General features: G+C 40.2%; 1 protein-coding gene across 1 annotated transcript in view; it reads right to left on the bottom strand.

Moving 5' to 3' along the window:
* Positions 1-1,115: 1,115 nt before the first annotated feature.
* The window catches only part of LOC110472155 (cytosolic phospholipase A2 epsilon-like), a 30,999-nt gene continuing 17,840 nt past the window's right edge, over positions 1,116-14,274 (bottom strand). The window contains exons 10-21 of the mRNA XM_021533607.2: positions 14,084-14,170; positions 13,096-13,133; positions 11,131-11,278; positions 10,138-10,274; positions 8,960-9,182; positions 8,446-8,560; positions 7,265-7,402; positions 6,223-6,330; positions 4,840-5,031; positions 3,906-4,072; positions 2,418-2,604; positions 1,116-1,324 (exon numbers count right to left, since the gene is read on the bottom strand). Coding sequence (XP_021389282.2) covers positions 1,116-1,324; positions 2,418-2,604; positions 3,906-4,072; positions 4,840-5,031; positions 6,223-6,330; positions 7,265-7,402; positions 8,446-8,560; positions 8,960-9,182; positions 10,138-10,274; positions 11,131-11,278; positions 13,096-13,133; positions 14,084-14,170 — 1,749 coding nt within the window. The remainder of the gene's footprint in view (positions 1,325-2,417; positions 2,605-3,905; positions 4,073-4,839; positions 5,032-6,222; positions 6,331-7,264; positions 7,403-8,445; positions 8,561-8,959; positions 9,183-10,137; positions 10,275-11,130; positions 11,279-13,095; positions 13,134-14,083; positions 14,171-14,274) is intronic.

Here is a 14,274-nt window from a genome sequence, read left to right as displayed (position 1 = left end):
AATGTAAGCCCACAACAAATGGAATTGTTGGTTTTGTGCTAGATCCCATGCATGGTCTTCAGATTGTTTTAAGATGGTCTTAGTTGTTTCAGACTTCTGACTCCTACTCAGTATGTACAGGCAGAACTAAACAAATAAGAGGTTTTTTTAATAGACATATGACCTAAACTGCTACATTGAGTAACACGGCAAAGTTTTCATTGTCTATTGGAAGTAAAATATTTTCAAGTACTTTCTCTTTTTAATTTAAGAATGGTATTTTATTATGAGAAGTAACTCAATAGGGAAAACAAGATCCAGGGTGTTTTATTTTGAAAGCTTCAAATTGAAGTGTTAAGGTTTTATATATAGTCTCAATACAAACCAATTAAAACTGACATAAATCAACAGGGAATTTTGATGTGCCCAAATTACACCCTTTGCTTTAAAAAAAAACTATGTGAAAAGTCGTACGCCACTTCCTCTAAGTTGCTCCTTCCCATCACTTATGATTCATTCACCGCCCAAGAGAACCCAGGATGTGGATGCAAATCATGGGGCTGGTTGTGTACACACACTTGTCCCTCTTTGTGTTTCCAGCCTCTGTGGCTGCTCTTTGGGATACTTGTAATACAGAGTTGACCCAGGGATCAAATACCAGCTTCCAGTTGTGTCCCAGGTTCTCCTTGTTTTCCAGAGCTGGTCGCACCTTGTGTTCCGCAGAGCAGAATTGTGGGAGCAGAAGTTCATACTCCCTTCTTACGGCCTGTAGGTGTGTTGCCTGTGTTGTATAGCTGTAGCACTGTGGCGATAAAAAATTATTTTCCTTTATGTCATATATTATAATAAGTTAGGCTTAAAATCACACTATTTAAAAAATCTAAAAAGTATTTTAGGCTAAGAGTGTTCTACAGACAACCTTAATTTATGGAACAAAATGTAAGTAAAAATTCCCCACACAATGTCTTTGCTTATATAGACCACTTCTTGGGAATGGAAAAATCCCAGCAAACCATTGCACCAGCTGGGGTGGTTTCTGTAGTGCAGAACTGCCAGTGTTTGAAAAAGCTATGTCCCTTCTGGGTCCTAGAGCATGAAAAACTCCTCTGAGAAGATAAGGGCAGTTGAACAGGCAATCAGCACATTTTCTGCCTTCTCCTTTGCATCGCTGTCTGCAAGGCCTGCATAATCATCTGAGAGTTGTTGAGGATGTTGTACTCGCTGAGATTCAGCAGCTTGCGGTAGTTCTCATCGGTGTATCTGACCGAGAACATGCAGTAGGGGGAGCAGGAGCTGGTCAAATCAAGCTGGCCCTCCTCCATCTCTGAGCAACAGCGCTTGACACCTGGAGAGAAAGAGTTGTTGTTGCTGTGACATGATGTTTATCTTAACCAGTGTCAAACTGTCCATAAAATGTCAAAGAGCAAGACTCTTCTCCTGAAGAAAATTCATAGGGTTTAAATGCAAACAATGCAGGTCACGTATCGCCACCCTAGTCAAGAGAACATTGTGAGTCTGAAGTAAGGATGGGCACAAGGGAGAAGGGAGGGATGGCACCACAATGTTCAGCTACAGCTTACACATCTGTCTCATTAAAGCCATGGATCAGGCAAGGATGTCAGCCTGAAACGGCACTCCAAAAGCCCCTGTCCATGCACTGCAGCTGGGATTTCTATGAACCTCAGTCGAGGAAGATTAATTACTAGTAAAATAATAGAATTTAAGTGAGAAAGGAGCAATAGAAACATGTGGAAACTGAGAGCTCCTGCAATGCTGAATAAGGTCCAGGGCACCTGCCACCAGAATCTATCTCTGCCTCTGATTTTTATGTCACAAAAATTCCACAACAGTAGTATTTTGGGTTTAACCACCCTGCTACCAAGGAGCAGAGCAAATGCACCCTAGTAACCTGCAGTAAAGAAGAGGAGTACAGAACATATGACCTGACAGAAAATGAGTGGCAGGCCCTGAATACAGCAGAGTCAGTAAAATGATCCCTGGACTGATCTTAAAATTACCGGAATTCAGCCTGAAAGTCAGGTTCTTTCTCCCCCACCACTCATATGTGACACTATAGTTGCTCAAGTGTAGAATTAAAACCTGAACAATAGGCAATATATGCAGTGTGAAATAATCTGAGAGCTGTACCTTTCACAGAAAAAAGCTTTTGCAATTAGGTAGGACTACTTCAAGTAACAAATGGGAGAGAGGTGAAGGTAGACACCATCCAGAAGACACAGGCTGTGTTGATTCTCTTAAGGCCGCAATGAAGACATGAGTGAATATAATAGCTTTGACAGGGATAGGGAAGACAAATTTAATTACCTAAAGTGCTCCCCCATGAACCCGGTGAGCAAAGACAGCCAGCAGTAAAGAAGTCTGAGTCAGGGAAGCAGTGGTGTCTTTTGTTTAATGCTTTGCCACTACTTGTAACTTACCAGGTGCTTTGTACTCTCGGAAGGTATCATTCACAAGGGGAAGAAAAATCACAATTGGACATCCTGGCAAATCTGAATCTTGGAAGATGTAGCACTCCTTCAGATTTTTCTTATCTTCATCAGTCAAAGAAATTGTTGGGAATGGGATTTTCTGCTCTGAGTAGTATTTACATGCCTTATCTAGAGCCTGGAAAATCACAAAAATGGTCAGCACTGGAAGTCAACTTCATTGTCCAAAGGCCCCAGTTTCTCATCTACTATTAAGGTTTAGTGACTCAGATCCATAGGGCAAGTTCTGTCTTATCAAGGGTTACTCTATATATAATTACCACACATAGTGACCACATTGCTAATCACAAGCTGTAAACACAATTTCAGAATTAAAGAATTCACCCAGCACACTGCTTTTTTTAAAAAATAATTGAAGCAATTTGCAGAAGTTGAGGGTAAAGCATTAGTTTTAGCAAATGAAAGAGCCTGTGTTAATACATTGTATTGAATTAACTAGAGAAGGAAATCCCAGCAAAAAATATTTAAGGTATCTTATGTGCTTTGAAGCCAGGAGATAAGAAAGTTAAGTTTGAATGTGTGAATATATCTCTGCCTGTGCAGTCATTATGGCACAGTGTTAATGGAGATTAATATTTTACTGAGAAAATCTGAAGTGTTAGGCTATGCTACATCTTTTCCCTGAAATGTTTAATAAAATATCATGTACTAATATGCACTGTATTACTTACTCTGCACCATCTAATAGCAAACACTGTCAAGCAGAAAAAGGTAGGTTTCTACTAAAGTACATAAAAATTTTTGTAAGTTTTATCTAGGTAATGAATGAGGCTGAAATAAAACTTCATTGCATCCAACATACAGATTATTAGCAGTAGCACAGCTGTTCTTGCTCTCAAAATGAAATTCTACTTAGGAAGGCCAAAGTGCTTAACAGTGAGTTTTTAACTAACCTCAGTTTCTGACATAAGAAGATCCAAACTTCTTTTCTACCAGCTCTTATAGACAGCTGATTAGCTTTATCTCCACAAAATGGGTTTTCTGCAGGAAGATGCTCATCACTGAATTTTACTCGTAGCGTCTTATTTGTCAGCCCAGAAACTATCTGCTGCCAATATTCAATTAACTCTTTTTAAATTCTGTCTTAAGTCAGAAGAAATAACTTCCTCATCTTTATGAATATTCTTGTACACGGTCTGGAAGCCTGCTTGATTCAGCATAAACCAGAAGAGGCTCCTCCCATTATTGTGGAAAAGACTATGCTGATACCCTCTTGAATAATTCAACATGTTCATAAACCAGTAAGAAAGAGTCCAGGAATGGCAGGAAGAAATAGGAACAGTATTGATTACTACAGTGAAAAATATAGGGCAATGCAGATAAAGTGAACAGCTGATAAAACCAGCAGTTCTGGATGCTACAGGCTGAGCATTTACAAATAAAAGGAGACACTACACATGGTAACAAGAACATCCTCACCGATGTATGTGATCCAGTAGTATAACTTAGATAGATGATGACATCCACTTCCCTCTGTGGCCTTAAAAGTGGTGCACTGCTGGTATTGATGAAAAACCCAGCATCTATCATGCCCAACTGATCAGGATTTTGCATCAGCTGGTTGGGACGTGAGTCTAACACAGTGTCTAAAAGGAAAACATTTTTTTAATAAGAATAGGTCTGTGGGTATTTTGACTAGAAAAAGAAGTGTAAGGTGCAACCGACAATTCCAGAGGCCTGGCCTTTAATTGCCACACTACAAAATTATCAAACATGCATGAGAAGGACTGCAAAACATCTAAGTTCTTGTTCTGAAATGACTGTGTTGAGTTTCCAGGCAATATACAGCATTGTCATGGCACACCTATTAGTGCCAAGAAGCTATGTCTAATAATTAACTTAAATCTGCCTTGCTTCATTTCAGTCATTGTTTCATCTTTTATCTGTCACTGTTTGGAGAAAAAAGTATTATCAATCCTTTATATGTTTGGACTTATGCTTCCTACTCAGTCTCCTCTCCTTTGGACTAGAAAGCCCCATTCCTTTCCAGTTTACTCTTATAGGCAAAATTTTCATGGCTATTTCAGTTGCATCTGACATTAGAGCTATAATCTTGCCAAATTAAGCTTTCTCCCATGTTCACTCTGCTCTCTGCCATTTTAAATTTTGTTCTGCGAGCTTTGAGTCTACCCTCTCAGTCTGAACTGCAGAGGTCTCAGCTGAAGCAAACAAATACAAAGATGAAATCCTCAATACCTGGCAACACTGAGGTCTTAGTGTTTTCTCTCTCTTTAGAAAATAAATGTTCTCTTGGGAGGTTTTTATGCCCTGCCAAGTCTGACAGGTTTCTTTCCTAAATTCCCCACCCCAAAACTCCCTGAAACAATGCCAGTTAAATATTAGTTGCCATCACCTTTCCACCGACAGAAGTGCTCGTTCTCCATGTAGTTGTTATGCAGCTGGTAGCCCTTCAGGAAATTGTGGTGCTGGGCAACAGAGAAGCGGTCAGTCAGTGCTCCCCGAAGGGCGCTGGACAGGGGGCCAGGGGGGGTGTACATGCGAGTCCTCAGCTCGTGGGGTCTTGTGGGCAACACCGGGTCTTCATCTAGAGGAGGGGAGAAAAACTGGTGAACTGCTTGGTACCTTATGTAGCTTTCTGGCTGCCCTGGTGCAAAGAAGCTCTCAGGGGCTCTTCTGGGATGGTTCACTTAACATGCAAAAGCTCTTCTGAGAGAACAAGAGATGGCTGCTAGACAAAGCTCTGCTGATGGTCTTAAGCTTTGGCCTGAAGACAGTTCATCAGAAGCAATCTTTAGTCATGGAAAAAGGACACCTTAAGGAAATTAAGCAATTCAGAAAATGTTCTGTCAGAACTTAAATATCCTTATAGGAAGATAACATGAAACAGAGGCAAGCATGGAGAAAATGGGGCTGATGAATATGCTACTGCTCAGTCAGATGGGCAGCAACAGCAATCACGGGGTCCATTGCAACAGTGATAGCTGCTACCCAATAATCACTCATGGCTACATGAGCACATGCTTAATCAGCAGAGTGAGAGCACCCCAGGAAAACCTGGGGCATACATTCATATTCAGAAACTATGGCTATTTTAGGGGGTGGGTAGATGGCATATGGGTGAAAAGCAGAAATATGGCACAAAGTGTGGTTTCTAGAAATGACAGTGTACTTTGCCAGCCCGAGAGGCTGACAGTGAAGCAGGAGAGACTTGGTGGTTTCCACAATTACACATTGTATTTCTGTGTTTTTCAGGATGTCTGCAATAATAGTTACAATCATATCAAGTGATTTAGCAATAAAATTACAGTTTCTGTATTGCTTCAGAAAATACCCTCTGGGCTTCATTTATCTTTGTGTCAGTATGAATAAATGCAGTAATTACTGTACTGAGTAATTAAATAAAAACCCAAGAAACATTGATTAACCAGTTGATATTAAGGTGCATTCTCCTCATAGGCAGTAAAAAGTACCATACTCTCTGCTGTTGGTTCTTGGTTTTGTATGGCTAAGTGAGAGCGGTAATGCCAGAACGCTTCCTGAGAAATGTCTGACCCCTCTAAAACTTCCTCTGAAGGAACCAGTAGAGTTTTAGTAAATGTTGTAATTATAGCAGCTTTTCCCTGATTACCCACTTCCTCTTACTCTATTCAGTGTGAGAAGTCACTATCTCTTAGTAAGATCCTATAATGCCAGCTTCAGCAAAGTTGACAAGATTATGCCAAAAGTCACATAGGAAAAGAAATAAGCATAAATGAAAGGCTTAGTAATTTCTCACCAACTTCATCTATTCTGTCTTGTGTCCATCTCTTCCAGAAGTCCTCTGAACTGTGGGACAGTCCCCATATTTGTAAAAGATTCACAGAAAATATACTGCTCCACATACCTGTAAAAGGAGTTAGTGAACAGAAGGACGTATTTTAATAAGCAAATGCCCTTTTCCTTCTATCTCGACCTCCTGGCTTAATTTTTAAATGGGTTTAATGCAAATATTTCTAAACTTCCATGCTGTTAAATTCCTCTTAACACTCTATGTCATTGATTCAAGTAATGCTACTATCAACTTTGTGCTTAAACTACTACATGGCTCTGCCACATGGCAAAGAGAGCAAAGAATGTGAAACAAGGAGAAAAAAGCCACACTTGTTCAAGAGGCAAAATAAAGAATTCAGGTAACATATACACCACAAACACATAATTTCCATCCACATCGTCCTTTCTCCAGCTTGTCTTTTTCTGCACTTACTCTGATCAGTAACTCTTTCAAACACCTTGAATTGTTTCACAAGGGGATGACCTGGCTTTTCAGGTGTTTGTTTGTAAGACAAGATCTCACATCACAGCTAGTAAAGGCTCACACATGCAGTGGGCTCCAGCTCCACTGTGCACTTTTTCTCCATCCAGGATTACCCCTCTCTGCCTCACCACAGGGGCACTGGTGACTTTGTTGACAAAACAGAATGCCACTATATCACCAGTCATTGTAAATTTAAATCTGACTATCTCAATTGGACTTAGGCTGGAGTGCATTCAGAGAGGAATCAGAAGAATAATCAAAAAAGTGGGAGCTATTGCTTACAATGAAAGAATTAAGGATCTTCATCTATTCCATCTCTAAGATACAGACAACTCATCTACCAAGACAGTGATAAGAAACTGAAAAAATATGTGTGTTTTTTTACTGTATTCTTTTGGATAAACTACCACTCCCATTTCCCAGCAGGGTGTATTCAGTATGTTAGGACAGAACTATCTACCCACTGTTTAACAGCATTACACACTCCAAAGTGCCTCTGTGCCAGGACAACACTATACATCACCTTGAAGGTAGCAGATGCGGGATTCAGGGAGCTTTTTTAACATGCGGCCCATGAAGAACTCGCTTCCGAAATGCTCCGTGCGGACAAACGCGCCGTACTTCAGCAGTCCCACCTCATAGGGAGTGAACTCCACCCACTCTGCAAAACAGCCACAGGAGGACACTTAGAGGGCTCCCAGAGAGGTGTGGGGAGAGAGGAAATTAGAGCATACATTGGTCTGAGTTATGTTTAATATGTTGCCTTTGCAAAGCCTCACTCTTAAACGCAGATTTCCAGGGAGGTGTCTGAGCTTGGGCATGGTGGTGATAAGGAGGCAGGAGCGGTTGTGCTGGTCATGGCAGTGCTGCTGGTGGCACAAGTGGCACACTGGGGACATGGCAAGGCTCCAGGCCTTGCACACCCCATGTGCACACACCAGCCCAGGGTTTTCCAGCACCTATGTAGTTTTGTTCTGCCCTTCCATACACCATGGCCAGGTGACCAGTACTTCACCAATACAGTTAATTTATCTTCCCTAAATAATTGTTTATGTACAAAGATGGGTACTCAGCTCCTCAGAAATTATTTTTTATAGTCTCTCTGTGTGGTACTAATGGAAACAGAACCAGTTCTTAACTTTCTTGGATATCCTATCAAAGTGAAGTGCAGTTGTCTGATGTAACTGCAGCATGAGTGAAAATTGGGGCAGAAATGTCATGGATTGTAATTTCATTTTCATTTCAGAAAGGGTTCATTTTCTTGCCTCAACAATAAAAAATTTGATCTGAATTTTTCTCTTCCCCTTCTCCTCCTTCTGATCCTCCATAGGAAAGAAACACAAACAAACAAAACAATGAGAAAAGCAACAGATTCAGTTGGGAGCCTTCCCAAACTCTACCATAACTATGTGGTCATTCTTCATACTGAAACAATAACTAGCCATTAAGAAAAAGCAATTATTGGATAATTCCAATATTTCTCAAAATGGCCTCTCTGGCAGAATTTCTACTGTATATGTTGAGAGAGCAAAATGCTGCTCCCCAAAACCCTTGTACTAAAATGGTAAGGCATGGAGGTGACGGTTATTTCTCCAAAAAGCAATTAACACATTGGATTGTTTTCTCCAAGTGGTACCAAGAAGAGTGATGACAGGAATTCAGCTGCCAATTTTAGCCTCAGAAGGTTCGATACAACATCCTTACCTTTGAAATCATTGGTGCTGTAGCTGTCCCGGACGCAGACTGACACATAGATGGGCAGTGGGTTCTGGCCATCACATAGTGCTTCTTGCTGATCTGAAAGCCTGTGGGGATCTTTCTAGTTTTGAAGAAAAAGTGTTACATGAGAGGAGATGGACAGGGCACATGGTGAATTCATTGTCCCTGACATGGGAAGAGCCAGGCGGCTCCATCCCCAGTACACAGGATGTGCCCCAGCAACTCCACCACACAGAGCACTGCAGGTACCCCCACCAACCATCACAGACCAGGCTCTCAGACTCAGCCTGGCTTTGTGCATGGATTCACAAAAAGATAAAGAGGGAGACAACTATTTCTGCACACGTCTATGATTGGGTGAACCAAAACCATTACAATATGTTCTTTTGTTAACACAGAGAATACCCCTCTGCTTCGAGATACATTCTCTGAAATGATGGACTAGTTTCCCTCTAGGGAAAAACATATGGTTCTTTAAGATACGGAATAGACATCATACCCCATCATTTAATAAGTACTCAATCATGAGACCCCAAAGATCTATAAATGATGTCCTGTATCCCTCTTCTTTCCGCTGGCAAAGCTGCTTGTTGTAGTATTTCATGCGATCCATAGAGAAACAGCCCATCTTGCATTTTGTTGCTTGTTTTTGGGCTTCACCAATATGTGAGTCCAGGTCCCTCTGTGACCAGTAGGCATCTCTGTATAAGTTGGCCATGGTCCTGGAAAAAGACAATACAGACAGCAAAAGTTAAAAGGAGCAAAAAAAGACTGGAAATTTTGTGTTTTCAGAACAGAGGTTTACATTTAAGGATTCCCTTCTGCTCACACATACTTTGGTTTAGTTGCTCCATCCAGCAGAATGAACACTTTGAGTGCCTATGACTGTTTTAAAAAATGGCCCTGAAGAATGAGGTTGGGTTTTTATGTTCTTAACCTTTTTTATATTTTTTTTAAGCAGAACAGGCATAAGCTTAAGAGGTAAAACTGCAGGTGTGAACATAGATATATTTGTGAATCACAAATTAGGCAGTAAATGATAATAAATTTCCTTTGTTTTTCAGAACCTTAAATTCATTCATATTAGTTGCTGTCTCTTGCCTTGATTCACCTATTGTTAATCTTATGATATCACTATGTTTTATTTTAACATCAGCCTCTATTTTACCAACCTCCTCTGCATGGGACAATCAGATGTTAGGCAGCTGTAGGTCCTGTGAGCAGGGAATAACACTGCCCAGGGAAACGCAAAGCTGGCAGGTTGCAGGGGTCAGTGTGCACTGTCCAGCAGTTTTTTCCAGCTAGAAATCACAGCCAGTATCAGAAGCTAATGGGACCACAATAGCTGGGATTCAGTGGAGAAAGGAAGAGGGATGATGCTATGGGCATCCACAGTTACATCCACAGTAACTGCTTACCTAGAAAGCATCTTGATGAGTGAAATTGTCATATGAACACTTAACTGCTGCACATGTGGAGCTGATAAGCACAGTAAAACACTGCTTATAGAAAAAGTGTGCACCAAATCAAGCTAGTATTTAATGGCCTGTTACTGAGAAACTTTGGTATATGATGTTTGAAGAAAATTTCCTGATCTTGTCTGCTTTTAGAAGCTACTCTCTGCAGCAGTGTGACCCTCAGAAGGCCTGGTCAGGCCTCCTGCTCAAGCTGGCTTACCACGTGGTGCCAGACAGCCCGCTGATGTACGTTATACAGTCCAGGAGATTTAACTTCTTGAGTCCCATGAGGCTGCCATACAACCCTGTCATTGACTTCAGTCCTCCGCCTGTTGTGATGATAGCCACAACGGGGACCTGTTGGGCAGAGGGAGGATGGGACATTCACAATGACAGCATTCAACATTTCGTCCCACATTGCAATGGGGTCTGGTCACCACAGCCAGCCCAAGTCCTGACCTCAGATCCAAGGTCTCTTTTTAGAAGGAAAGACTCCAAAACCCAGCAACAACTGCTACTGCCACTTATTTCCCTTTGGATAGACATGGGCTCAGAGATTAACCCAAACTTGGATTCTTGCCCATCTCTAGGGCAAATACAGGCACAGATGAACAAGAAGAAACCTTCCGTGGAAGCAACAATGTATTTTCTATGCATTTCTCACTCCACCATTCCTTTTATTTCATTACTTCTGTATGAAAACCTGCATGCCAATCCTATGAAGAAATATACTCATTTCATAGCTACTGGTAAGCTAGCCTCAGCTGCTATTCTTCAGTATCTTGAGGTTATCTTAAAATAAATTTCATCTACTTTAAGGAATTTCAAAACCACAAGAAACAGAATATGTAAGAAATACTCAAAGATGTTTGTCCTAAACTCTCACAAAGTAGTGAAACTGAAATAAGGGAAAAAAAAAACTTTACTGTGTAATGTATTCAGTATTTCTGAACCAAGGCAGTGACAGCTCAGCCTGGCAGGAATGAACAAACCTCAGCTATGAAAAATTCCAAATTGATAGTAATGAAAGATGGTGACTGCAACTAGTGTTTTCAATAACAAACCTTGGCAGCAGAAGCAAATGTAGTTGAGACACATGGACCAGCTGGTACCTGCACAACAGATAGGTGTGGCCTATTTTGCTGACCACTCATTTACAGGAGTACATAAAAGCACTAGAGATTCAAGTCCTATCCCCTCAGCACACACGTACTTCTTGATCCTGCAGATCATGTGGTAGGTGAAAAACATTTTTGAGAGCACTTGCTACATATCTCTTTCTTTTCCCCAGGAAAGTCATCTCTTCAGAACATAAGTTAAAGCCAAAGCGCATGTCCAGGTCTTGGTGGCATGAACAATTACTAAGATAAAAACAGACACATATATTAACACACCGATATCAATTTTAGGATGTTGATCTACATCCTAAGATAATCTACAGCACCCTTCCCTGATGCAACATGACAGGAGCAAGAAAATAATTTTACTATTTTTAAAAGTATGAAACTTATCTCAGTTAGTAATACTAACTAGTGGCATTATTCCTAATTATTGCTAATTGGAAGAAATAATGTACAGTATTTACAAATAAAAATATTTAAATAAATATTCTACAATTAAAAGATTGACAAGTTTAGAAAATCCATGGAAATGGTCAAAAGTGAAAGTATTGATTCCTATTTCACAAGTTATTTTCTCATTCAAAATCTGAAGTAACACCCAATTTTCAAAGGCTGGCATATTCAATGTGGCTGAAAACTCTCCCTTGGAGCAACTGGAGTGGGAAAGCATCCCCCTCTAGCGGTGAGCACCGCCAGGGAGGGTGGCCGTGGAACCCAGCTTGCTGGAGGGACCTCGGTGACATCCAGCCCCTGGAGGGGCAGAATGGGTCACCGGGCAGGATTCCAGCCCTGCTGCTCTGTTGTGTCTACACGTGCACAGGCTGTTTCAGGGCTCAACGCTGGAAGTTCTATTCCACATCAGTCTTGACTCAAAAATTGTAAGGCACATCTTCTCCCAGAGGAAGATTTCACTGGAGTCTACTTTGAAATTGAGTAAGCCTTTGCTTAGTTTATTTCCCTGGGCATTTTTGCTCTTCTGCTCACTAATCTCCCTCCTGGTTCTTCCTGCCCTGCTCCTACAAGACATCAATAGGCAAGAGATGGTCATGGTCAGGTCAGAGCTACATTGCTAAATGCCAGGGGTTTGCTTTTTCTTCCAGTGACAAAACCTCTCTCTTCTACTGGTTCATAATTTCTATGAAACCAGAAAATAAATGTAATTATGAGCTTTCTCCACCACCAAATTTGGATAAACTATTATTACCTGATTTGTAAATGAATTCACACAATGGAATCGAATTAGATGGAGCTGAAAAAGCCTGTTTCTATTGTAAATCAAGATCCAAACAAACTGTTTCTAAAGTTCTCTGGAAGTAAAATAAATAAGTAGGAAGTGTTTTTCCTGTTGTGGAATAACACTGATTTTCCTGTTATCATTGACCACTTGATGTTTTGAAATGAATTACAGAAAACTCCATTTAAATTCAAAATTATTCTTTTCCTTTTATTTCTTAGCCAGACACACACACAAATGCCAGTTTGCCCAGTTCTGTGTAGTCCATATAGCTATGGATAACCTGAAGTATCTCCATGTTTACTGATGAGTATTAAGGAGCATGTCTACAGATGTCAAACAACAAGTTTACTTGTTTACCTTAGTTTCTATTCAATATATAGTGTAACTGGACTTAACAGAATACAAGGTTCATCACCACTGAATATTGAAAGTAACACAAAAGATAATGCTTAATTCCTTTTTAAACAAAATGTTTACATTTTTTAAAACTACTGACTACTCTTTTTTTGTCATTGTCAGCTAGCTTTGTTCTTCTTGTGAATTTCAGGGACTGACATTGACCAAAGAAAATATTCTGTGGTCTGAAGGAAAGGGATAATGCTGAAATAAACACATGTTTATTTTAATGCTTTATCAACTGATTAAAGCCAAATCTTCCTAAGGCTAATTATGTATTATATATTATGCATGTATTTTATGTTTTATTATAAGCATATTATAGTTTTCTGACTGAGAATGCTTGCTTGTGTCATTTTCATGTGGCTACAACAATATAAAAATCAATGAATCAAGTATAAAGGAACAGAAGAAAGTCTCTTACCAAGTTTTTGCTGTCACATTCAAGTCAAATCTTTTCTCCTGGAAAACAAGAATATGTAATTTTTAAATTTTAAATTTTCTATTTTCCCTTTCTGTGTTGGGATCAGAGCTTTGATTTATAACCCAGCAAGGTCTGGCAATCAAAAACTTAAATGTCTGAGATCTTGGCATATATTTCCAAAAGCATTCACTTATTATTAGTGGAACATCCCTACCTAAATCCTTCCAGGCTGCAGAAATCATTAAGCATCCTGGTATAAGAGGTTTCTGAGACTCACACAGTAGATCCCATTTCCTGTATGACTCATAAGCTTCCTGCAGCATCCTGAATTACCATTTTTGTGTGTTTTCCATTCTTTACACTCTAGTACACAGCACATCTTTGACATCCTGGCCACAATCTCAGTGAAGAGACTGCAAAGTCTGCATTTGCTTCTGCCCACACTTTATCCTCTCTTAAAAATCATTATTTCAATCTTCATATTAAGTTACAAAATGTGCTTTGTTCTGAGAGGCTATCTTAATGGTTCTTTTAAATCAATATTCTCATTATATTATTTAAAATACATACCCTATGACTAATATTTTCAGCATATTTCAATATATTGTCCTCTAAAATATATGATTGACTAAGGACAGGTTTATTGATGTTTTCCTTTTCTGTGTTCGAGGAGCAACTTTCAATTTGTACCCTAAGCAAAGAGAGAGTCAGAGTCTTTGGGTAAACAGGGGGAGATGTTCTGAAGGAAGTATTTCTTAAATCCTTGTAGGTCTCTGTCTCCACTACTGGCATATAATGGAGATTAACACAGGGACAACCTGCCTCTGTGGAGAAAACATCTGGAGGAACAAAGGTCCTGTTTTTTCTCAAAGTGTATTAGAAAATCAGAACACTTCTGACTCTCTTAGCGGCCATCTGGGACAACCTTATGAGGAATGGTTTCTATTTGAGCAACCCTTTACTACCAACGCCTGGAATGGATGCTTACCTCTGCAATGGTCGTCTTCCTTCCCATGGGCAGTGAGTTCAGCATCACGACTGGGGAGCCCGTCTCTGTACTGTACCTACAGGACCACTGGGAAAACAACATGCTTTAGGACACAACCAGGAACAGGTTTACCCTCTCTTCTTCCTTCCACTCCCTCTCTTTCTTGAGAGCCACTCAAAATCCCTCCATCA

The sequence above is a fragment of the Lonchura striata genome, chromosome 6, assembly GCF_046129695.1.
Source record: "Lonchura striata isolate bLonStr1 chromosome 6, bLonStr1.mat, whole genome shotgun sequence".
NCBI classification, from domain to species: domain Eukaryota; kingdom Metazoa; phylum Chordata; class Aves; order Passeriformes; family Estrildidae; genus Lonchura; species Lonchura striata.
Note: the sequence above shows the minus strand (reverse complement) of the source record. Positions and strands in the feature narration are given on the sequence as shown.